Source organism: Glycine soja, chromosome 7 (assembly GCF_004193775.1).
Source record: "Glycine soja cultivar W05 chromosome 7, ASM419377v2, whole genome shotgun sequence".
NCBI classification, from domain to species: Eukaryota; Viridiplantae; Streptophyta; class Magnoliopsida; order Fabales; family Fabaceae; genus Glycine; species Glycine soja.
The window spans coordinates 3,565,666-3,590,602 of record NC_041008.1 but is presented as its reverse complement, the minus strand read 5'-3'; the positions used below and the strand labels follow the sequence as shown (position 1 = coordinate 3,590,602).

General features: G+C 31.4%; 4 protein-coding genes across 9 annotated transcripts; 3 read left to right on the top strand and 1 right to left on the bottom strand.

Annotated features, from left to right (window-relative positions):
- Positions 1-1,428: 1,428 nt before the first annotated feature.
- Positions 1,429-4,976, top strand: LOC114418206 (chaperone protein DnaJ-like). Of its 5 annotated transcripts, none has more exons than XM_028383443.1 (7): positions 1,429-1,898; positions 2,030-2,123; positions 2,283-2,350; positions 3,256-3,312; positions 3,846-4,082; positions 4,363-4,425; positions 4,618-4,745. In XM_028383443.1, exons 1-6 carry the CDS (start codon positions 1,794-1,796, stop codon positions 4,390-4,392), a joined length of 591 nt encoding a protein of 196 aa, XP_028239244.1. In that variant the 5' UTR covers positions 1,429-1,793; the 3' UTR covers positions 4,393-4,425; positions 4,618-4,745. The 5 variants fall into 5 exon arrangements, with proteins under 5 accessions (XP_028239244.1, XP_028239240.1, XP_028239242.1 ...); XM_028383441.1 differs by having other exon boundaries at positions 1,430-1,898; positions 4,363-4,438; positions 4,618-4,976; XM_028383442.1 differs by having other exon boundaries at positions 1,430-1,898; positions 4,363-4,438; positions 4,622-4,738.
- An 8,282-nt stretch (positions 4,977-13,258) lies between these two features.
- Positions 13,259-15,375, top strand: LOC114418205 (dormancy-associated protein homolog 4-like). Of its 2 annotated transcripts, none has more exons than XM_028383437.1 (3): positions 13,259-13,652; positions 14,714-14,788; positions 14,928-15,375. In XM_028383437.1, the coding sequence occupies exons 1-3, from the start codon at positions 13,409-13,411 to the stop codon at positions 14,930-14,932; spliced, it is 324 nt and encodes a 107-aa protein (XP_028239238.1). In that variant the 5' UTR covers positions 13,259-13,408; the 3' UTR covers positions 14,933-15,375. The 2 variants fall into 2 exon arrangements, with proteins under 2 accessions (XP_028239238.1, XP_028239237.1); XM_028383436.1 differs by having other exon boundaries at positions 14,714-14,807.
- A 197-nt stretch (positions 15,376-15,572) lies between these two features.
- LOC114418204 (acyl carrier protein, chloroplastic-like) lies at positions 15,573-16,951 on the bottom strand. Its single transcript, XM_028383435.1, has 4 exons — positions 16,623-16,951; positions 16,255-16,368; positions 16,042-16,161; positions 15,573-15,921 (listed from the first exon to the last, which is right to left on the bottom strand). The coding sequence occupies exons 1-4, from the start codon at positions 16,725-16,727 to the stop codon at positions 15,796-15,798; spliced, it is 465 nt and encodes a 154-aa protein (XP_028239236.1). The 5' UTR covers positions 16,728-16,951; the 3' UTR covers positions 15,573-15,795.
- A 4,998-nt stretch (positions 16,952-21,949) lies between these two features.
- On the top strand, positions 21,950-23,831 carry LOC114418203 (trihelix transcription factor ASIL2-like). Its single transcript, XM_028383434.1, has 2 exons — positions 21,950-22,167; positions 22,355-23,831. Exon 2 carries the CDS (start codon positions 22,373-22,375, stop codon positions 23,486-23,488), a length of 1,116 nt encoding a protein of 371 aa, XP_028239235.1. The 5' UTR covers positions 21,950-22,167; positions 22,355-22,372; the 3' UTR covers positions 23,489-23,831.
- Positions 23,832-24,937: the final 1,106 nt, after the last annotated feature.

Genomic DNA, 24,937 nt, shown 5'->3' with positions numbered 1-24,937 from the left:
AATTATATTTTTTATACATCATTTTTAGTTTATTTAATATTGACCCATTTAATTGGCTATTCAATTTTACAACATAATAGTATATGAATTCCTTCTCAAATTTTCAAGTCTTTAGTTAGTGTAAAAAAGCAAGTACTTTCTTATTTTCTTATGAAAAATGATGAAAACAACCATGCCACAGTTTGCCAAGACAAACAAGGACAAATTTAGGTGACAAAATTACTACACGGAAAGTACTGTAAATGCTAGTATTCTGTTTTTTCACCTTGCAAGCAATGGATGCTGACTACATTTCAGTGTCCCTACTTCAGACGTTCAAAGTGCTAAGCCTAATCTTTTCTAGGCTTGTAGCCCATGTTACTTTTTTTTTTTTTGTTAAAATTTAAATTTAAATTCTGTCAAAAAAAAAATTACATTGAAATATATATTTTCCTCAAACATAACCTATTTGCAAAAGTGAGCTCCACGTACCACTTTTTTTTTTCTCTTTCTGTATCAGACACTGACAATTTAGAGCGAGCAATCAATTCTCCAAGCTGTTAAACAGCCTGACAACACAGTGGGACCCACACTCTCATCTCTCTCCTTTCAATATTCAGAAACTCACATAAAAGGACTTTCACTTTCACAAAGAAGCTTCTGGACACACCATCCCATGAAATATCTACGGCACCATGGAATCTCAGCCCTACATCACCACCCCTAATCCTTATACCACGCTCAAAACCAACAACCTTGGTTTAATTATTAAATATCATATTTGATTTTAGAGATTCATTCTACATTGACTAGAGAACAGAGACATAATCAAAATAATATATATATGTAAAAGACGATTTTCGCCTTATAAAATAGTTTTGTGAGATTTACTTGGACAATAACTCAAATTTTATGTGTTTGTTTACTTTACTGTTTGAATGGACGATTTCAAGACACCATTTTGTGAGAAGTAATGTTTTTTTTTTGTCCGAACGTCCATTTAGGAGATACATAACCATACACCATACACATTATAAAATGGTTAAATTTAAAATCTTTCTATTGTTGTTATCCCCACAAATGTTCAATTTTAGAAATTAATTTTAGGTTCAAGACCTTCATTCAGTCTTGCGTGTTGAAAATCACATAATAATTAGTGAATCAAATTAAAATATATAAATGAACAAGACAAATCTTTATCTTATAAATCATTGAATTAAGTTTAAATTCACTTTTCAAGAACATGTTTGAAGATATGTTATAAAATTAAGATTGAGATAAAAATAATTTTGTCATCAAAATTTTGTTTTGCATTTATTTTGCTTTTACATTAGAATACACATTGCAGCATTTTCAACTGGAAATCAAGAGTGGATTAACACTTTATTCCCAACGTTGATTAAAATAATGCAAAAATAAAATAAACTATATAAGGTGCAAGGCAGGGTCCGGGGTTCTGGAGTGTTCATGAGGCCTTTTTTGTGCTCTTCACCTTTCACTCCACGGAATCAAAAGCAAGTGCTAAGAAGTTCCGTGTTCCTATTCTCAAACCTGTAGCACCAAACCCAAGTTGTCATCCAAGTTTTATAATACTACATATATTATTATTATACGATACATAACAATAGTATTAATATTGTTGTGATTGTGTGTGATTTTTGGTGTAGTCCTTTTTTCTTATATTAAGGTGGTACGGAGCTTATATGTGTTGATTCAATTCGTCGACAAGAAACCTTAGTTTGATATTTGATTGGTTCTGTGGAGAGTTTTCCTTTGGTGTGGTTGGTTTGTGCTGTTTTTGGTTGGGAATAGGAATGGCTAATGAAGGAAAGAAAAGCAATAACTTCTATTCGATCTTGGGCTTGAGCAAGGAGTGCACTGAATTGGAGCTAAAGAATGCTTATAGGAAACTTGCAAAGGTTAGAATTGAATCCAAATGCTTCTTTTTTCTGATTTTTTTCTTTTCTTCTCAGAACCACGTTTCTTCAAAATTCACCCTTTAATTTTAATTATGTAGTAAGAAACAAGTTTTGTTTGTTTGATGGTACAGAAATGGCACCCAGATCGTTGTTCAGCCACCGGGAATTTAGAGTTAGTGGAAGAAGCTAAGAAAAAATTTCAGGAAATTCGGGAAGCCTATTCTGGTAAATGCCCTTAGAATGCTTCCACGATTGAACATTGACCCATGATTCACTTGCTCATTTTCTCCTCAAAATTGAAGAAAAATTGGAATTTTTACACTTGTTTGAAATTTCATCTATGTGCTGTTTATTTGGTCTAAATGGTGTTTTTCTCTGTGACAGTTTTATCTGACGCCAACAAAAGGTTAATGTACGACGTGGGAGTCTACGACAGTGATGACGACGAAAACGTAAGTCACTTACCTGACACCATATCATGGCATACCCTTCTGTTCATCCCTCTGTTTCAATATGTTGAAGAGAAGCAGCATTAGTTTGACCCCGTTTTTTCCACAGTAAAGTAACCAATTTGGCTGGGCATCTATCTATCTTTTTAATTTTGTTATTCTTGGTGTTCTAAGGGTAAATCTTGCTTTTTTGTTCATTTATTCTTTCAATGAGGATCTGAAATTTAACACATTCAGTTAATCAGAATAGTAATATATGTATTGAGAGTGTAAATGATCTATAAACAAGATAAGTTTGTTGTTTTTTATAATAATTATTTAAAAGTTACACCAAAAATCATTTCTGATTGTTTTTTTGTCATGGTGCATAGATATTAAGTTCTAATTAGAATAGGTGAATGAAGATAAGAATAGTCATTTGATTTTGTTAAACCATGTTTAAAATATGCATCCGACATTTGAACAGTCAGGTTTTCATCCAATGGCAATGATTCATGAATCATGATTGTGTGAATGAATGAGTGTAGGAAATCCAGGTCAGGGGTATTTTTGTCATGCAGTCTTGTCACGTTTCTGTTTTCTGCACCGTCCATGTTTTTTTTTTCTCCCTAGTTCATGTGAAAAGAGGTATCTTCTTAGGGATTAATAAGAATCCGATCTGTCCTACAAATGCTTGGCTCTATTCATTGGGATTGCCACAAAGGCACAAGCTTTTTTATAAGTCAAGTCAATTTGTGTGTACAAATTTACACGGGCATGTTGCTTAAAGAACTCAAAAAGAGGGGAATAATTCATGGAATCCTGTTTGGTTGGGGGGGTGGAATTGGATCTTGTTTCCACCATAGGGAGGAGTGTTCTTGATCCAATAACTTTGATGACCTAATCATACAATGAATTTCCTTTTGCAGGGCATGGGGGACTTCTTGGACGAAATGTTAACAATGATGAGTCATACCAAATCAAATGTGAGTCATCTAGTTAGAGGCGTGTTTGGTGATAAAGCTATGCAATTAAAATGTTGTTTTATATATATTTTAGTTTAGTGGATAAAGCTAGACATAACATAGTGTCCGCTTTTGTCAAATACTATGTGAGTGTGTAGTATGTAGTTTATAGTTTTTCTGTTGTCCTGAATGGACCATTCCAGGGTCATGACTCATGAATCCACCTTTTTCTTTCTAGATTTGGGGCCAAATTAGGTATTTTGTTGTTGGTCCAAATGCTACGAAAGTTGGAAGGCTATTATTGAAGTTTCTTGTTGAACCATATCATACCAAAACAACAAAAACTTTGAATAACAACGTGCTTTCCATATTGGTCGATTAAAATTAACTCTTCACATACTCTTCTAGGAATATTTGTAACTATAGGTCTTAGAATTCCATACAGTTTGCTAGTTTTGAAAGGAACATCCTAGGTCTGATATTCTGCTGAACAGTTTGTTAAAAAAGTTTATTGGGGGCATAGACAATTGATAAATTTATGTGTAAAATAACAGGAAAATGGAGAGGAGAGCTTTGAGGAGTTGCAACAGCTTTTTGAAGACATGTTTCAAGCGGATATTGGATTGGATGGAGGCCCTTCTCTTGCTTCTTCTGATTCCTCAACTTCATCTGCTTACATGACTTACAGTGAAAGTTCTAGTTCAAATAAACGCAATTCCTCTGAGATGAATTTCGGGAAGGCAGAGAATTCTTCTGTCTTTGATGCCAGTTACCAGAATTTCTGTTTTGGGGTTAGTATATGCTGCATTTTTCATATTTTTCTTTCAATATATCATATATCATCCATGGCATATACATATTGATTATGAAAAGTGAAAGGTTACACCAACAGTATATAGAAATTAAACTCAACAAGTATTTTGCATGATTTGTTCGGTGTATGTAGCTATATGCCAAGAAAGTGTTAAATTGGTTAAGGGAAAAGATAGGGAAAAGATAGTTTATTCATGTTGAATCTTTAATTAGAGTCTTTTAATCAGTGGTGTCTTTTATGTTGTTCATGTCATCAAGGTCGGTCATGTAAACTATCATTACCAATGAGTGAGGATACAAAAACAATGGAATCTGTGTGAGGTATGTGAAAGTGGTAAGTGATTCCCTCTAATCTTCTGCTTATACTACAATGTCATTTATCTCGGGTTCTTTGGCTGGTAATGAAGCAATTCATATGTGCATCAGACATTACATTACATGGCATACATAATATTTCATGCATTATGATGCGGCTTTAAGTTGACTCGGTATTTTCTTGATCTTGGTGTGAAGACAGGTGAACCAACTCCAAGATATAAAGAAGGGAAAGGGGGGAATTCTAGGAGGAGGAGGTAGAAGTAGACACAGAAGTGGCAGAAAGCAAAAAATGTTCTATGGCCATGATGTTTGATCTAATGACTACCCTGGAATTTCCACCAAGTAATGACCTGCAACTAAAAATTTGGGGGGGGAAGGACTAAGGAAGAGCATAGTTTATACAACGGCCATTGTAACTTCCTGCCATACCATGCAAAATCTATGGTACTGGCACCTTCAATCTCTTGTTCCCAAGGTTGCAATTGTACAATCATGCTAGTGCTTTAAATTGAAATCAATTGAAAATCCATTTAAGCCTCTTTCATTTATGCAAATTGCCACAGTTCAAAAGTGCAATATTAACCATTTATTGAAGTAATTAGGCACAGTTCTTAATGTTAACTTCTATTTGAAAGGAATATTCTTTTTGTTAAGCCTAAAGTAGACAAGGGAAAGAAAGGATAAGGAGGATAACACAACACAACCGAAACTAATTCACTTTGATGTTTGACCAAGTCACCATTTCATAGATGTAGAAATGCATTGTATTAAAAGATATTTTCCAAACTTAATGCAAACATGTGGAACTAATGAAAAGATGAATCTAAGCAAAGGAAAATGGCAGGTGGTGGATATTAATTCTATAAATGGATTGGGCCTACAGCACGTGGAGAGAGACCCCACATGGAGCTGGGTACAAATAAATTGTCAATTCAAAATAAAGCAGATATTCAGATAGACACTTCTAGTTCACTTTTGGGTTTGAAAGCATTTGGGGACCCCAATTCCTAGCAAGTAGCCAAGTATTTTTCATTGCCAGAGTTGTGATTTGTGGGTCCTTGATGCACAATAATTGGCTGGCTTTTGTTACACAAGTTGTGTAACTTGTGCTTAACATAGAATCTGGATGGGCGTGCATAGTTTCCAAGTATTTGAGCAAAAAAGGGAAAACCACGGCACCCACAACTTGTAGTGTTGTCATTCTCGTTGATTGGTATTTGGTAGATGTTACTTAATGCTATGCTCTGGATGTGTCCAATGAGGGAGTTCAATTTTTTTAACTTAAGAATCACGATTTCAAAAAGGAAATTCCATGTTTTAGTGAAGTTTTTTTCATCTAAGAGAACTAATTCTTTTTTTCTTCTAAATAATAATTCTCTCAGAGTTAATAAAAAATTTTCTTCCTTCAAAATCACTATTAAGATGTATTGCAATAAAAAAAAACTACTAACAAGTCATCCCCTAGTTGTGGCAGGGGAACACAGTTTTAAAGACCAAAAGGGATCACTTTATGAAAGAGAATCCTCCGTACGGACACAACCCACAAGTTGAATGCTACCAACATTGATTGGTGGTGCCAAATTGCTAGAAAATGATCGACCCCAGCAAGCAAGAGTGGTTGCTATTGCGATTGTCCCTTTATGCATTGATAAATAAACCCTTTACATTACTCAAAATGTTTTTTAATTTTTAATTTCGGTCAGGTAACTTTTAAGCCAACTTGTGTATTCTTCAATCAAATGATTTCTCTTGTATGGTCAAAGACAAGTCATTCAATTGATAAAGAATTTTTTTTATATATATAATAAGAAAATATTTGGAAATTATATTTGACACCTAAGTAATTTTGTTCTCAATGGATCGGTCCATTTAAGATAGAATGATATTTCAAGTTACCTTCATTCCTAAATTGAGGATCAAACCTTTGTCATTAGTTATCGAATTTCAATTATGATTGATAAGGATTTTGCTAATAGTTAGACTCTGAGCCGTTGACACGGTTATGATAAAAACAAGTGATTGCATGATTAATTATAAGATGCTCATATATCACTAAAACAATCTGATGGGTTGTGATAAGTGAAGTTTGAATAAATATCTTAAATTTCATTATTTTTTAGTAGGATATATAAACTTATTTTACAATATAAAAGCAAAAGCTTGATCGTAACGAATTAAATGTTCTCTCTTAGATAAATTATTATATATTTTTAAGTTTAGTCACTCAATACCATGTAGTATGACAATTTAATATGATTCGAATAAGTTTAAGTATTCTAAGAGGTTGGTGGGGAAAAAAAAGGATCTTGTATATGATAGGTTACAAGTTCAATTCTTCACTTTGAGAGGATTTTCCTATCTTGAATTGAACGCCATTACCTCTTCCTAAATTTTTAATACTAAAAAAATAATTTTAAGTGAAATGTATACTTTTGGTTTATTTTTCAACAATTATCGGAAAGACAAAGTTTATCACTAAGTTTCTCAATCTTTCCCAGGAAAACATTACGTTTGTTAAATTTTATATGTCCATTTCAGAAGATAGCATTAAATAAGAAATGTAGTTTTTATTTTCATTTATATTATTTTTTAACTTCTTATTATGATTTCTATAATTTTTCTTTTATTTATGACGAGTATGTAAAATATTTAAGAATTTGATAAAGATAAAGGAATAAATAAAATAATAATAATAATAATTAATATTTCCTTAAATGAATAAAAAAAAGTTGGTAGATAAATAAAGAAAAAAAGGTGATATTAAACTTTAAAAATTGGTGCATCAAGAAATACTTTATTCCCAATTAAACTACTTTACTAAGAAATAAGATTATTAGGAAATTTTATAAAATATGTTTGATTAGTACCTAAATTTTTTAAAAATAATAAATTTATTATCAATTAATTTGAAAATATTGAATAAATTTATAGTCAATTATTATTAAAATATTTAATTTTCACCAATAAAGGTGAAAAGGATTTTATTCTTAATTACACGTAAATTAATATTTTAGAATTTTTTTTGAACTCACTAGTCCACATAAGTTTTAAGTGCTTCAAAAATTGGCATCCCGTCAACAATAGGGCACAAGCGTAGTACACACAGTGACACAATCCACGCACTGTAAGCCTTAAGATAGCCCATATTTGATGTGGACTGTTGATTGTTTCTTCAAGTTCCCAGCTGGCAGATAGACCCAAAAATGAAAAGGGTCGTCAGTTAAATTATAGGGCCTGTGCTTCTTGCACCGCAACAATATCAGCCTGCACCCCCTTTTTCTTTTATTATTTTCAAAATTCCAATATTAGCATTTTTGGAATACCTATTCCAAAATATAAAAAAAAGAAACATTTAGGGATTATGCAACCCATAACACAAGGAAAAAAAAACTGTTGTTATGAAAGTTGCCCCGAAAAGGGAGGACGAAGACTTTTTCCTATGTCCTTAAAGTGATAAAATCGGTCAGTCTATTATGCTATATATTTCGAGTCTATTTAAAATGAGTCAAGATGGGTTAACCTATATTGAGTTTACAAGAAAATTTAAGCCTACCTATGAGTAGGATAGCAAGTTGGCTCACTAAAAAAAGAAGAAAAATCAATGAAAAAAATCTTTTTAAAAAAATTATAAAAATAATAGTTTTTGAATTTTTGTTAGCCATTGTTTCTATTATCCGTTCACATAATAGTCAACTTTAAGAGGAGCGCATATTTTTCATCAACCATCTTATAATCTACCATGTATGGGTTGCTAAATCAATTTTTTTAACATATCTTTTTAAATACATCTTTTATTTTTTATGAAAATTAAAATTTATTAAAAACAATATAATTTATGAATACGATTGATTTAAGTATAGAATAAGACATAAATAATTTGATAATTTTCAATAATTTTCAATTAATAATAAAAATGGTTTAAATAACATTTTGGCATGTACAAAATAGCATTTTTTTAATGTGGCCCTTTAAAGATTTATTTATTTTTTGTTATAATTGATTTTAATTTTTAAAAAGTAAAAAGTTATATTTTAGTCTTATGTAGAAGACAACCTTCTTTTACCCTTTTTTCCTACATATGTTAAACAGGTCTGCAGCAAGATGTATGTTATTGTGAAAAGAAACAATTAGAAACAAAATTGAAAACAACCATGACAAGACTTCATGCTAACCTTTCAGTCAAAGAAGAAAACATGTCCGATATATTTTAAGGTTATAATTCACAATTGAACACACATAAGCAACTTCACTAGCAATATTCTCACCCGCTGGGCATAGTCTAACCAGAGTATGAGATGCTTGCACCTCCTAGCTTCACCCTCTTCACATGTTCCTGGCCCTATGGTTCACGACACAAAAACAAAGTCGTCCTCTCTAGACCAACGAGGTTGACGAGTTTAAACATTGAGGACTTTCATATAAAGAGCCATGAATTCGTGATCTCTAGACCAACGACGTCGATGGGTTTAAGGTTTAAGAGGTTTTTTGGTATAGGATGAAATAAAGAAAGCAGGGAAAAAAACAAAACTGAAAGACATCGCCAATAGCACAACTCTTGTAGTTGTAGGGATACTTGAAATAAATATCCATGACGTGTCCATTTACGGACACAAACAACATATCACAAATGTTGCCACCAAAGTTCTACTCGAACTAAAAAAATTTCCTTCTGGAAGAAAAATCCGTGCACTTTGTTTTCCTGCATTTCCCTTTGGGAGAGCACGGAGGACACCCTCTTACCACCTCGGGCATTTATGCTACATTGAGGACTTTCTTACGTAGAACCATATGGAGTCATGCTCTATAGACCAACGAGGTTGCCAGGTTTAAGGTTTGAGAGTTTTGTTTTTGGAAAAAGATGAAATAAAGACAGCAGAAAAAGAATAAAACAAAAAGACATCATTAGCAACATAACTCTTGTGGTTGTAGGTAGACTCGAAATAAGTACCCATGTTGTGTCCGTTTACGAACATAAACACCATATCACAAATGTTGCCACCAAAGTTGTACTCGAACTCAAAAATCTTTCTTTTGGAGGAAAAACCCGTCCAGTTTGTTTCCTGCATCAATATTTCCCTTTGGGAGAGCACCGAGGATGACTGGTTTACACATTGAGGACTTTCTTACGTGGAGTCTAGGGCTGCTAAAAAGAACCAGTTTTGACAAATAACCATAATTAAGAATAACTTGTATTTATAACTGTAACCAGTGTTTATAAAAAGTTATATTCATGTCTTAAGATTTTAGGTCTAACTCAATCCTAAAAGCTAGTTCAAGAGGTAAGGGTTGCATTTCATTTATATGTTTTATTTTTAACCGATGTGAAATTTATGTTTTTTTTTAACATATTCTCTTACATCAAGCACTTCTTGAATTTTTTGGTGTCTGAATAACTAATAGTTGATGAATCTTTTTTAGTGTCCAAATATCATCTTAGAATGTTAAAGTGCATGTGAGTTTAGGTCTTACTCAATCCTAAAAGTTAGATCAAGAAATGAGGGTTATTCCTCACTTATATGTTCTAATTTGATTCTCGTGAAACTTGAATTTTTTTCAATAACATAACCAGATTTTAAAGACAATAATCAGTTATAACGTAGTTATTTATTAGTTATACTTATCGTTATTTTGTAAATGAAGGCTTTTCATGCACCGCTATGTTTCCCTCTCTTTTTGTGAAGGAAATCTCGACCCCTGTAGGATTCGAAAATAGGCTTCTACAGTCATCTACCAAGCCAGGGAATAACTTTCTCTCGATCAGGTTCAATTTTTACCAGCATTGAAATAATTCCAGACAATCAGTGTCATACTTCACCCCTTTCAGGCATAGCTCCTGCACTGTACTAATGGCCAACTTAAAAGCCTCTGCTTCTCTCGTTGTATGCTCTACTTCTGTGAATTTGGTCGCAACAGCTAAGACTTTGCAATAAGCCCAAAGTGTCTTTTGAATAAGTTTCTTTAAAAGCACTTCTAAAATAATAAAATAATTTTTTCTATAAATTAAAATGATTTTTTTATTAGCTAATCATTAATTAGTTTGTAAAAAATTTCTCATACAACTTTTCTTAAAGACAAGAGTACGACTTAGTTGGTAATTAATTAGTAAAAAAAACTCATTTTAACTTATAAAAAAATTTATCTTCTATTTTCTTCTTCTAAAAGTATCTCAATAAAAATTTACTCAAACAAGTCTGATCAAGTCTTGTTGCTATGTTCCTTCTCAGTGACGCATCAAAGTTGATTTTATAGATCCTCTCTAGTGGAGGTCTCCAAACTTCCATCTGTTGAGTTTTGTATATAAACATAGTGATGGATCCATAAAAAATTGGGCAAAATAATAGTTTAATATTTTTTCAGAAAAAAATAATATAAACTTCATTAGAGGAATATTAGAGAAATTGGAAACAATAAAAATTAAAAAAATAAAGTGAGAAAAATTAATATTAATTTATTTTCTCTTTTATTTTTATAACTTTTTACATTCATCTTTTTTTTAAAAATTATCTTATGAGACGAAAAAAAATATTTATTTAATATATTTAAGTAAAAAATTTACTTTGTGGGTAAATCTGGCCCTCTCTCTCTCTCTATATATATATATAATATAAAAGATTTTGATATACTGCAACACAATTCTTCATATATAAAAAGAAAGAAAATATGAAAGTTAGGCTTGTTAACTGGTTTTCAATTCCAAAACCAGTAATTGAGGGCGTTAATTTGATGATGACTATTTAAAAACAGTTATTCCTTAAATTTAATAAAGCAAACTATTATTTATTTAAAATAATTCGAACTGAAACTTGCTATTTTTTTCTTTCTCTAAAGCATTCGAAAGTCTATTATCTATTCAATCTTCATCGTATTTAACATATAATGTTGAATTCATAGTTTAGATATATAATTACAAGAGAATTTTGTATCTCATATCAATCCTGTCATTATTTTAGTTGGGTTACCCTCTCATAAAAAAATACTTGTAATTTCTACCGATATAAATCCAAGAAAACAGATTGAAACTGGTTTGGAAGAAGAGAAGTGTAAAATAAGCTACTATAACAATGACAATAATAGATTATTGTGGCTTTAACGATCATATATTACCTAATTGAGTCCACCTCATTGGAGGAAGCAACGACCCTGAAATGTTACGGTATAGTATTATTATTATTATTATGGGTCCATTCATTGTCATAGACGCAGAAAATATAATAAAAGGCTTATGTGGGGTCCTTTAAGATGGGGAGACATTTACGAGTAAAGCCGGAAGTGACTCCAGCAGACATCAGTTTACTCTATTCTGATGTTAACAACAGACCCAATAGGCCAATACCACATAACAACAAGGGTCGATCCATCCGATTCTGAATGTTTTATACAAAGTTCTAAAGTGAAAATAATGACTTGATGAAACTTTCTTACGCCAGAAATCAACAATCTAGGTGTCCATGAAAAGCCTTCGCTTACAAAAATCAAATGCACTAGATAATGAAAATTTAACGCGTGCTAATCTATGATAAGATCATTAAGGAATCTCGAATTAATATATGACAACTATAACGCTGTAATTGTAAACATGAACACAAGGAAAAGTATTAATAGTTTAATACGCATAGTTTTTATATATAAACAAGAATAATTTTTAAGATAATTATTATAAGAAAAATAGGAGAATTCTCTTTAATTAATAGTATATTGCTAGCACTTTTCTTATTCTAACAGCATACAAACTCACGTAAATATCAATTAACGATGAGTAGATAACACTCCTAACAAAACTTTTATATTATAAGTGCATATTATTATTTATTCATTAAATTTAACACTTTACGAGTTTACCTATTTAAAGTGACAAGTACATAATATTTAGGAATTGTTTGAGGATATGATAAGATTATGGTGCGAAGGTAGGATAGAGTTATCTCACTTACATTTCGTGGGAACTTATCCGATTGACGTGTAGGTGTAACTCAAATGTTCAGTTGAAAATTAAACGGGCCCCATCTGTTTCTACTTTCTTGGTACTTCACTTGACTCAGTCTTCTTAATTTAATATTTTTACTGTCTTCTTCCAATTATTTTGGATCTAATTTGTTGGCGGCTAGATAGGCTAGTTCTCTTCTTCCAATTATTTTGATATTTCACAAGTCTTGAGTCCATTACAAAACTAATATTTGATTCGAAATTTAGTCATTTATTTAATTTTTTTTAAAATATATTATATGAGAATTAAACCTAGATTATTTTTATATTTCACAAATTGAAGTATATGGATTGAATCCTTGGCTCAATGCTTAAGACTATTGAATCAATTTCACTATTTGTTTTAAAGTTATTAATTAATCCTTATTATGAGAATTCTTGTGGCAATTTCCAAGTCCTTTCCTTCCAATTTCTCTTTCAAACCATAGCATATATTCTATTTAATTTATTTCTTCACATGCTTCCCAAATGCATGTGATGAAGTCAAAAACCAACGTATGCTACACGTAAGTCTCTCAAGAGCTTTATTATAATGTCAATAATATGAACACAATTCATCAATTATTCACAAAAAAGAAAAAAAGATCAGAAAGAAAACACAAGTCATAAAATATAAATGCATATTTGGGATTATAGATTAATTTGCAATGTACAAAATTAGCCTGAGCCAACATAGCAACGGGTATATATTTTGCTGGCTGAAAAGAAAGCCGTGTTAGCCGGAGCTAAGTTTACACACTAACATATATAGCTGTCAATAATTGATTAATTAATTCCAATTAAACCTATTAAGTCTTCGTTCTCATCCTCATCCTTCTGTTTCTCATTATAAGTACCTTCACACGCTTGCCAAACGCACACTAAAAAAAAAAAGAAAAAAAAAAGTCTTAATTTGTTTCTGGTTTTCTCTGTCGTTTCGTTCCCTTAATCTTTGATCTCTGAGTTACAAGTTATAACAAAAGAAATAAACAACACATATAAATATTTGTTAGAAAAGATATATATGATCATGGGTTTTCTTCACAAACTATGGGACGAAACGTTGGCGGGTCCAGCACCGGAAACGGGTCTGGGGAAGCTCCGAAAGTACAACTCGTTCTCCGGCGGAAGCTCCGTCCGGTCAACGGTGGCGGAGCATGTTCCGATAAGTCGCAGCATCACCATTGTTCGCTCCCAATCTGGTTTCGGAACCACCACCACCACCTCTGCTCCTTCTGCGCCTACCACCCCTCGCACCCCCTTGACTCGTAACACCTCTCTCTCTCTCTCTCTCTCTCTCTCTCTCTCTCTCTCTCTCTCTCTATATATATATATATATATATATATATATATTGGTGATTGTCTTCTCAGAATGTTTCTTTTATTTTCTTCTTGTTTGTATTAGGCTTTGTTTGCATGAACGGACAAAAGACAAAGAAACTGAACCTTTTTATGATCATTTTAAACGAAACACAAACACTAACACAATCTTTGATATATATATATATATATATATATATATATATATATATATATATATATATATATATATATATATATATATATATATATATCATTGTGACATGGAAAATATTGATAATCTGTCTCCATTAAAAGTGGATTGAGGCCGAGAGAAGAGAGAAATACAAAAAAAGAAAGAAAAAGACAAAAAAAAGTGATAAAAAGAAAGAGATGCAATGGAAGAAAAAAGAAGAGAGATACAAAGAAAATAAAATAAAAATATGATCGAAATTAGAGTTTTATCTCAATAATTTTTTAATCAAATGTTTATTTGTCAAGATAAAAACTTTAATTCTTCTTATTAGATAGCATCACTAAAAGCAAGGGAGTGTGTATTTTTTATCATCTAGTTTAGTATTTACAAGAAAATAAGAAATTATAATAAAACCTTTTTTACAAGTTAAAATAATATATTTTTATAAATTCTCTCAACTAGTTTGCGAAGCATATAATCTTCTCACTGTAAGTATTGTACATTTTGGGAGAAAAAGTTTATGCATGATGAAAATATTTTTTTCCTAAACGCAAACCCTTACTTTGCAATCTTATTCTCTTTCTTGTTTGTCTTTTTTTAAATATGTATGTTAAATTACCATAAGTATGTATTTGTAATTTATAGTAATAAGAAGTAGTTGAATTTGGCAAAAAAAAAAAATTGTTGAATTTCTTCAATTAAATCATCCAGAGATTAACGTAACTTTTTAAGAATTTACTTTTAGTAAAATAGTTATGATATCATACCATGAAAAAAATCCATTATTAAACTTTTTGTGACAATTTTTTAACAAAAGAACAAAATAATTTGCAGCGGAGGCACCAGGCGGTGATTTCAAGAAGCTCACGAGGAGAAAATCGTCAACAGTGGAGAGTGCCGAGAATAGAAGTCCGACAATTTACGATTGGTTCTCTAATTTTTATTTTTATTTTTATTTCTACACCCTTTGAGATGACACATATGCCCTTTGCATTTACATGCCCATTTCTTTTGTGTCTAAATTTTCTTCTTGTTTTATGGTCTGCAGGGTGATTATGAGTGCTTTGGATCGTTGTTGAGAGGGGAAATGAGATGTTTTGGCTTTGAAATTTGAATATCATGAGGCAGAGGCAGAGGGATTACGTTTAATTTCTGTACAAACGGCAACACAGATTCTAATTTCCAAAAGGGAATCATCAATCATATCATAATATGCATGGCACCTTATTATTATTATATAGTATATGTAAATATGAGTACCTACCAATAAAATGGCTCGGATGATGCAGGGTCTTTTCAGCAGATTGAACCAATGCTTCATGGAATTCTGAGGATGTAAAGGAGTAGAAATCCAGCTTCTGTATATTAGTATATATGGTTTTAACTTGTTTTTCCTTTTGAATTTTTTGGCTGTTGTAAATACGAATTCTGTACTCTGAAATCTCTATGATCAGTTGAAATCGATGAAGCTAGAAAGTAGTTATTATATTTGTTAATTTCTGCTTTTGTTAGTCCTCTGGTGCTTACTTAGTGCTTTATGTTACAAACTCAAAATATAACTACTTTGGATTAAAGGCTATTCTTCCATATTTTATCTTTCCATTTGGGACCTATGTAATGTTTAATTTCATGAGAAATTTCAGCGAAATATCTTCATGCATACATACTTGACACTCCAAAGGTTGAGCATGTATAAGCTATAAACTCAAATAGATAACTGTTAAATGAAAATTTATGGCCTCAAGCAATCAATCTTTTCAATTCAAAAGACTTAAGAGCTAGCCACTTTTATTCGAGGAAACTAAGTAAATGTGGAGATGTGACAACCCACTTGAAATTAAGCATTCTATTGAATCAATTTTTGTCAAAATCTAAAAAGGATAGTGATGAAAGCTATGATGTGAACGCAGCTTGGCTTAGGTTGAAGCATTCGTCACCTTCTCAATCAGATCAGCAGCATCTTGAACGGTGGAGATGTTCTCAGCTCCACCCTCTCCAATGGAAATGTCAAATTTCTCTTCCAAAGCCATCATGATTTCAACCTGTTCAAATACAAGCATACCAAAACATATATGACAATGCACTTTATGCACAGATTAATACTTATTTTATATCATACATGAGACACAACTATAGAGTAATGTTAGAATTTGAGGCCTCACGGTGTCAAGAGAATCAGCACCCAAATCTGAAAATTTAGTTTGGGGAGTCACAGTGGCTTCATCAATAGAAAGCTGCTTCGCAATTGTGCTTTGTACAATTTGCAGAGTTTCTAGTTCAGCCTTCAGCCAATAAATGGAACACATTAATTAAAGGAGCCTACAAGAGACATTGGAAAGAAGTATTTAATATCATAAAATGAGTGAAATTATTACCGTGGAGCACGAGATTATAGTGTTAATGCCACCAGAGAGTGCAAATGACGTTTTTGTTGCCCTTTTTAACTGGACTTTGTTCACAAGTTTTAGCTCACCAAACATAGAGCTTCCCTACATAAGGAAACAAATTATATGAACCACTTATGATTAAAAAAAAAATATTTCCTACAAGACCACATATATCTTTCATGATCGATTCTAATCAAATTAGAATGGATCATTATGAGTGACAACTCTTCCTTCAAATTTTTGAAACATTTGCATATTCAGAACTCAAACTTTAAGAAAACTAATTTGAACCAATGATGATCGACTTGCCCCTGCAAGATAGAAACTTGTTTTTGCTAAGTAAATGTTTATCTTACCATTATGGATAGGTTCTTAATTTGGTGAGTGGTTGTTCTTCTGACCCCAGAATTGAAGGAGAGAGTAGCCAATGAAATTGACGAAGTGGACAGAACAGAAGCCATGACTTATTTGGGATAAACTAGAAAAAATGTAACTCTAAAGAGGCAAGAACCTTTTTGGCTATATTCTAATGCAGATGTTATATGATTCATGCCATTGAGATTATATATAACAATTTAGCTCCAACAGCTAATAGCTTATGAGTTAGAATCGATGACTCCAAAGGAAAATTGTTTTGAGGAGCCAAGAATTAGGCGGAGTGCACCAGAAAATGTGTCTTTTACAGATGGGGTATGGATGATTGAATTAACCAGGCCATAATGCTTTATATAACTACGCTAAATACTAAAAAACCAAGAAATTTCCTTTATTGGTGTTTTCATGGTGCATGCCGGTGCTTCTAATTTGTCTGCTTTGGAACTGATCAACACAATGTCAATGTGACAAGACAATCCAAACTTCGTATTCCAATTATTTTGAACTCCTATTTTTTTCATTTATTCCTTTATTATCCGAAAAGTCACAGTAGTCCAAATTAATTTGAGTAAGTTTGATGAAATTATTTAAGGGAATAGAAGTATTTAAGTTTTTTTTTGGTGGGTAGGTATCTGAAGTTCTTAACACTTGTTTTTTCCTGTACAAGTGTTAACAACATTACCTTAGGTCCTTTCAATAAAAAACAAATAATCAATTAATTAAGAATAATAAAAATAATTTAGTTAAATTTAATTAGAGTTTAATAATGACTATACACATTGTAAAACTATTATACATTGTCGTTCAATCACAAATTATCATTGATATATGACTAAAGTATATAATTATTGTCAAAATTAATAAATTTATCATATATAATAGTTTGTGATCGGAGACAATATAAAATCATTATATAATATTTTAAGATACTAGTATGTACCAAAAAAAGTAACAATGTATAAAAAAGAGAATAAATAATCAATTTAATCCCTAAATTTGTATCTTATTATCATTTTAGTCTATGAAATTAAGAAAAACTCAAATAAGTCCAAACCACAAAAATTAGTTAATTTTGTGGATTTATTTAAGTTTTTCTTAATTTTAAAGACTAAAATGATAACAAGAGAAAATTATGGAATAAATTGACCATTTACTAAAAAAAATTAACACACTTATTTTAAAAAAAAAAATGTGTCTTATTGAAGGAATAATTTGTCCTCTGTAATGTAACTTATACATGGTTAATATTGAAGACACTTAATCAGAAAGAAAAAATATTGAAAACACTTGATGAGGGATGAGTGTGTGTTATTAGTAGACTTTACACTAAATTAAAGGTGTAGAATAAAACTAGTAATAATATATTTAATAATGAGTCTATATTTCTTGTAACTAAGAAATAAGAATTACATCTCTTTGTTTCTTATACAAAGGATAGAAAGATAATATATATTTTTTTAAACAAACTTTATTATTAGCTTAAATTTGTTAAAAATTATAAAATTATGTAATTTTTAATAAATTTTAATCAATAATAAAAAATATATTTCAAAATATGTTAGAAAGCATATTATTACTTACTAATATTTTTCTTTTCATTCACAAAATTTAAAATGTAATCTTTACTTAAGAAAAAATAGCTCTTAACTCATCTTTTCAATTTATTTTGATGTATAAATTAATTTCTATCAAAAAGGCTTTGCTTAAAGAATTGAAGTCCAATTTCACTTGAATCATTAATGGTGAGTTTTATTTTAGTTTTGTTCTATATGAAAATTTGATTGTTTCCTCTCTCTCTCTCTACATATATATATATATCATCTTTGAAGGAAAAAAAAAAGGTTGTCTTTTCCATGCATTGATGCAGACCTCACATCCACTTTAAGCTATTGTACAATCTCTGTGGGATTCTGCTGTTGGAAAAACAAATCACGACTCAAACGGTGGACCTTTGTCACATAGTGGGCTTAATTATAGGTATGGATGTACCTGCGTTGGTTTTAATTGAGTTTGAAGAATTTTATCATTCAACTTAATCAAATTTAATTTGTTTGTCAATAATTTGGATAAAGTATAATTTAAATTAATTTGTTTGTGAACGATTTGGGTTCATGAATTAAAACATTTAAATTTATCTTTTATTTTTTAAAATTCAATATTTTTTATAAGTTAATTTTTTTATTAAATAAAATATAGAATATATTATTTATGTGTAGTCAAATTATAAAAAAAGTTCAATAGAAGAATTATATTATTGTCGTTATCATCATCTAAGTAACATGCTATGTTAAACATGAATTTAAAATTAAAATATAATAAACATGCTCAAATATTACACCTATTAAACCTAATCATCTAAAAACTAAAATAATTATATCATAGTTTAAAAATGTCAATGTTCTCAACTAGTTAAATGGGTAATACAGTTAAAACTTAGGTAAATCTAAAATAGTTTAAAATAAATTAAAAAATTAAATAAATATTTTATAACTAACTAGGAGTTGAATCCATTTTGTGAGTAATTGAGTGAAATCATGAAAACTCAAAAAATGAGAGGCAATCTTACTCTTAATTGTTAAGCAAGATATAATAGTAATTTATTTTTTAAAATTAAAAAACATATATTACATATAAAATTAAATAATAAGTTAATATAAATTACGAATTAATGGTCCGGATTCACATGTCAGCCCGTTTAATATTAAAACCTGTAACATAAACTAAAACTCAACAAATTTAAATAAATTGGATCAAATTTGATCTAAACACATAAAATATGTAATCTAAACTATTTAAATTTGTTTAGGTGAATCTAAATTTACTTATAATTTATACCCATAAACACTCTAATTATAGGTCACCACGGTACCTCTTCTCAGATCAGAGATCCTCGTCTCGTTACATATTTTTCTTTTACTATACCATGAAACAAAATTAAGTAAGTAAAACTCGTCATTCTTTTTTGAATGATAAAAACTTGTCATGCTTGTCGGTTAGTTTTCTATTATGGCTATATATTTCAACTTCAACAGTATATCATCTTCCACCAGACAGTGTATATGTTCGTATACCTCGAGACATTGACCACAAAAACAGAATCCTCGGTAAAGAACCCAAATTTTATGGGAAACTAATGAATTGTGTGTGCATTAAACTATAAAATAAATGCAATTGAGAAAAATTGTAACACAAGAATGAAAAGTTAATGTCACCAAAGGAAGAAAACTGAAGAAACGTTATAATATTCTTTATTTTTTTTAACGATGCCAACATTAAAAAGTCGTGTATTTTTTTTAATGATGTTTATAAAAATCAAAATCATTATTAAACTCAGTTAGATTTCAACCTAAATTTAAAAATTGATTCAATTAAATTCAGCCTAAACTTATAAACATATAATTTTACTATATGAAATAATCAATCCACTAACTAGTACATGCTTTTTTTTAAAAATGATATAAGATTTATCTTCTTTATTCATTATGTTGGATAAGATATTTAAATTAGTTTTTAGTTTTTCTATTAGCTAAAAAAATTATTTAACTATTGATAAATATTTTTTTAATAACTTCTAGTATTTTTAAAAATAAAATAATATTTTTTAAAACATTATCTTTTAATTTTGTATATTTTTTATTTTTATCATCAATATATTTATTTAATTTTCTAATTATATTTTTTAAATAAATCATAATTTTATTATTTTTCTATCGATTTATATTTTTCAGTTACTCCAAAAACTAATTTTATTAAATACTTATATCTTAATAAAGTAATTTTTCAAATTTCAAATACCAATAACCAATAAATCTTTCACCTTTCAGATAACATTTTAGTTAATTTTACGGAACATAGTCATTTTCTCATTGTCTAGATAACTCCTTATTAATTCTATATAAAAAAGACAACAACTTATTATTCTAATGCGATTATAAGTTTATAATAATTTGCAGTTTGTTTTAAACTTTTTCTGTGTGCTGTGTTTTATGTTAAAAATAAGGTTCAATAAAAAAAAACGAATAGAATGAATAAATAATTTTTAACTGGGCCGTAAAATAAAAAATAATGATTGAATTAGTTTATAATTTAAAAGTATTGAGTGTGATATTATGTAATTTTTTCAATAATTTAGATTAAATTGAGAAATACTTATAATAATTGACTTATAAAATATTTGATACTAATATCTATAATTGTAGATGAAGATAATTATCTCCTTGAAGTACATATTTCTTTGAATAATTTTATCTTTAAACTACTCTTTAAATTTAAATTTTTTTTCTAACTTATGTTAACTTTCCTCTATTTTTATATTATTAGTTTTTATTTATTCTATCATTTTTTATTAACTGTTTTTATTTTTTATTTTTTTATCATTTAAAAAATTTAGAAAGATAGTCCCCCTAGTTGTTAATAATCATAATAATATAATTAGATAAGATAACTTTTATCCTCGTTCAATCATATCATTTTCTAAAAAAAATCAAACAAATTTCAATTTCTCAAATTAACTTGCTTGATTACAAAATATTTATAATGGAATTCACCAAAAAATATTTACAATATTTTTTTATATAGAGTGAGATTTACTCTATGAAACTAAATTGATAAGCTCAACCAACCTCATTCCAATATTCATAGACATTTAATTTCAACCAGTCTCTTTCCATTTGGAATTTGGATGAATCCATACCATTTTATTATCAAAAAGAATCCATACCATTTTCAATTGAGATGAGGATTGGGAAGAAAAAAGAGGTGCAGACACCACTCTACATACTTTTCTTTTTGTTGTTGATTACTCTACACCATAGTTAGGCTTAGGCACACCTACGATACAAATTACTTAACGAGAAACAACTTGACGTCATGCCTCTAAACAACATTCAAAGCTGTTATCTTACCACTTTTCCTACGTCATCTTTTCTTCAACCAGCTACAATTTTCTTTCCTTTCTTATCCTTCTTCTCCAATCCTCATAAATAATTTTAAAAATTCAATTTAATTAACAATTGACATGTTAAAAAATCAACAAAGATTGTGCAGTTGATAAGTAACCAATTCACTTCTCAAAAAAAGTGAATTTAATTTTTAGTGATCTTGTACGTGAGTAGGGACAAATATCTTTATAAAACTTATCATGAATTTTATCTATAAAAAAAATTATCATGTTAAAAACGTTCCATAACTATGAATTTCCCGTCAACAAAATTTCAAAATTAAATGAATTTTGTTTTAAAAAGAAGAGTAATATGATTCCTAAAAAGGGAAATTAATAAATGAAGAGGGTAAATTGGGCATATCGGCGGAGACCACGGAAGCAGGTTAGTGTTGTGTTTATCGTCAAACTCGTGAACCAGTGACACCAGACAATAACAGAGAAAGGTCCACCAACTGAGCCGGTGACGGAGTTTCACCAGCCTCCAATCACATTCCGCCACGTCATCCGCCCTTCCTCAGCCCTCTCCCCACGTGTCGACGGTCACCGTCAACTCACCTCTTCCGTCAAACGAAACCCGAAAAAAGGTTCGAAGCCAATTTTCTCCGAAATTTGTTTAAAATAAAAACCAAAAAAATGAACAATGCACGAAAAGGCGTCGATATATTCTCGCCGGCCAAAATTAAAATTAAAATTAAATTAAATAAAAACCCTAGCTTCGTTTTTCTCTTTCTCTCTCTCTCTCTAACTACTCTGTTTCTCTCTCTACGGTAGATCGGCGGCGAGGAGGATATGGACGACGACGACGAGATCCAGTCGCATCCTTCGCCGGCGAGCGGATCCCCTCCGTCGTCGCCGAGGGCGAACGGTCGGATAACGGTGACGGTCGCGGCTCCGGCGCCTCAGGCGCCGCCACCACCGCCGAACAGTCTGGCATTAGCGCTTCCGATTCAGCAGCCGGCGAAGGGAAACGGCGGAGGAGGAGGCGGCGGCGGCGGAAGGGAGGATTGCTGGAGCGAAGGTGCGACGGCGGTGCTGATCGACGCGTGGGGAGAGAGGTATCTGGAACTGAGCAGAGGAAATCTGAAGCAGAAGCACTGGAAGGAGGTGGCGGATATCGTGAGCGTCAGAGAGGATTACACGAAGGCGCCGAAGACCGATATCCAGTGCAAAAACCGGATCGACACCGTTAAGAAGAAGTACAAATCGGAGAAGGCGAAGATCGCCGCCGGCGCCACCAGCAAGTGGCCGTTCTACGACCGACTGGAACAATTAATCGGTCCAAGCGCCAAGATCCCCGGCGTCGGCGGTGCCTCCGGCACCAGCGCTGCCGGAAACAGTAATTTACAACCGCAGAAAGTTCCGTTAGGAATTCCGGTCGGCGTTCGCGGCGGCGCGAATCAGTTTAACCATCCTCATAAACAGCCACAACCGGTTCCGTTGAAGAACCAGAAGATTCAGTTCCGGCGCCGCGGTCCTCCGGTGGAGTCCGATTCGGAGGAGCGAGACGCGTCGTCGCCGGCGTCGAGCGACAGTTTTCCGCCGGAGAGTTTCGAGAGGAAGAGGCCGCGGTTGATGAGTTCAAACACCACGAAAGGAAGCGGAGAAAGACGGAAGGCGAAGGGTTGGGGAAGCGCGGTGAGGGAACTGACGCAGGCGATTCTGAAATTCGGCGAGGCGTATGAACAAGCGGAGAGTTCGAAGCTGCAGCAGGTGGTGGAGATGGAGAAGCAGAGGATGAAATTCGCAAAGGATTTGGAGTTGCAGAGAATGCAGTTTTTCATGAAGACCCAGGTAGAGATTTCGCAGCTCAAACTTGGAAGAAAAGGTGGTAACCCTAGCAACAACCACCATGGCACCACCAACAATAACAACAGCAATCATAACAATAATAGTGGCAGTGAATGACCGAGGGAGGGATAACTAGGTTAAGGTAGATTCGAATTGCATTAGCTTTGTGGTGTATGAGTTTAGTTGTTTATTATTATTATTATTATTATTATTATCCCTTAATTGTTGCAGTTAACTTAAGAGGGATTGCTATGCTGAACCCTCAACAAAAATGAAGTGTGCTGAATAGTGAATAATCTAATCTCTTTGCAGCAAATGTATCAGTTGTCATGTGTGACACCATTCTAAGTTATATCAGTATGAGGGGGATCATATTGTCATTCATAGCTCTAGTTGGATTTAGATAAATTGTACATAGCTTGGAGATGAATTCCTGACCTGTTTCTATTCTTCTTTGCTACACCCAATTAGAGATACTGTTGATTGACCACACCATCTCAAACTGCGGCTCTTTGAACAGAAAAGGAACTGTCTTATCAAATGAGTGTAGGCCTGATACTAAACTTTTACCACTAAATTTGACTACATTTTAAAGTGAGAGATACACTTTTGAATTCATTAGTCAACAATTGAGATTACAATAAAATAAAATATATGTAAATATACAATAATTAAATGAAATTGTTTAAGTATTTCATCTTTAAGAGTGATATAACAATTTCCATTGACAGTGACAGTTTTTCTATAAATAAATAAAAACAATCTTTCTGTAATTTAACATTTATTTTATTCCCTGTTTTTGTGTTTATCTTCATATTTCTCCTATCATCATAAAAAATTGTTATAAAAAAATAATTTCCCGTTTATTTGTGTGTGTGAAACTGTGTTACTCCTATACACAGTGCATTAAAGTGATCTTTGCCTCGGACATGACCTTCAAATTCAACACAGCATTAAGAGAATACCTAACGCTAAGTCTGGCTAATCTAGGAACATTAAAGACTATTATGAAGGTTTTAATGACTAATTCTTGCAAGTTTAAACTCTTGTACTCTTTGATGTCCCTAACACTATGCCTAATTTCAACGTTTGGATTCTTTTGAATGCGGCCAATCATATCAGTTCGTTGCTCAACGTTTAAGCCCATGTTTTATCTCATAAGTGCTGACATGCAGAGAAATATTGAATGATAGGAAGATCGAAATTGTATTTTTGTGACGAGACCAAAGGTCTTATTCAGTAGGTGAAGTAAAAATAGAAATAAGTAAAAAGATGTCCAAATGACTCGAGTTTATCACATCGTCATGGTTTAATTAAAGCTTATATTTAAATTGGATTCTGGTGGATTCATAAGACCAGAAAAAACAAGTTTCTGAAGTTTTGATGTTTTCTATTGTTATTTACGATCAAAATGTAGGCACTTATTGTAGCTCTAAACTCTCCCATGTAATTTATAATAGCGCACGAGCATCTGTACCAATAGACAGAGTTGTACTTCACACTTCTGACTTCACAGTGCCTCTATGTATTTAAGATTCATTTAGTCTCTGTCAAAGGTGAAAGTCT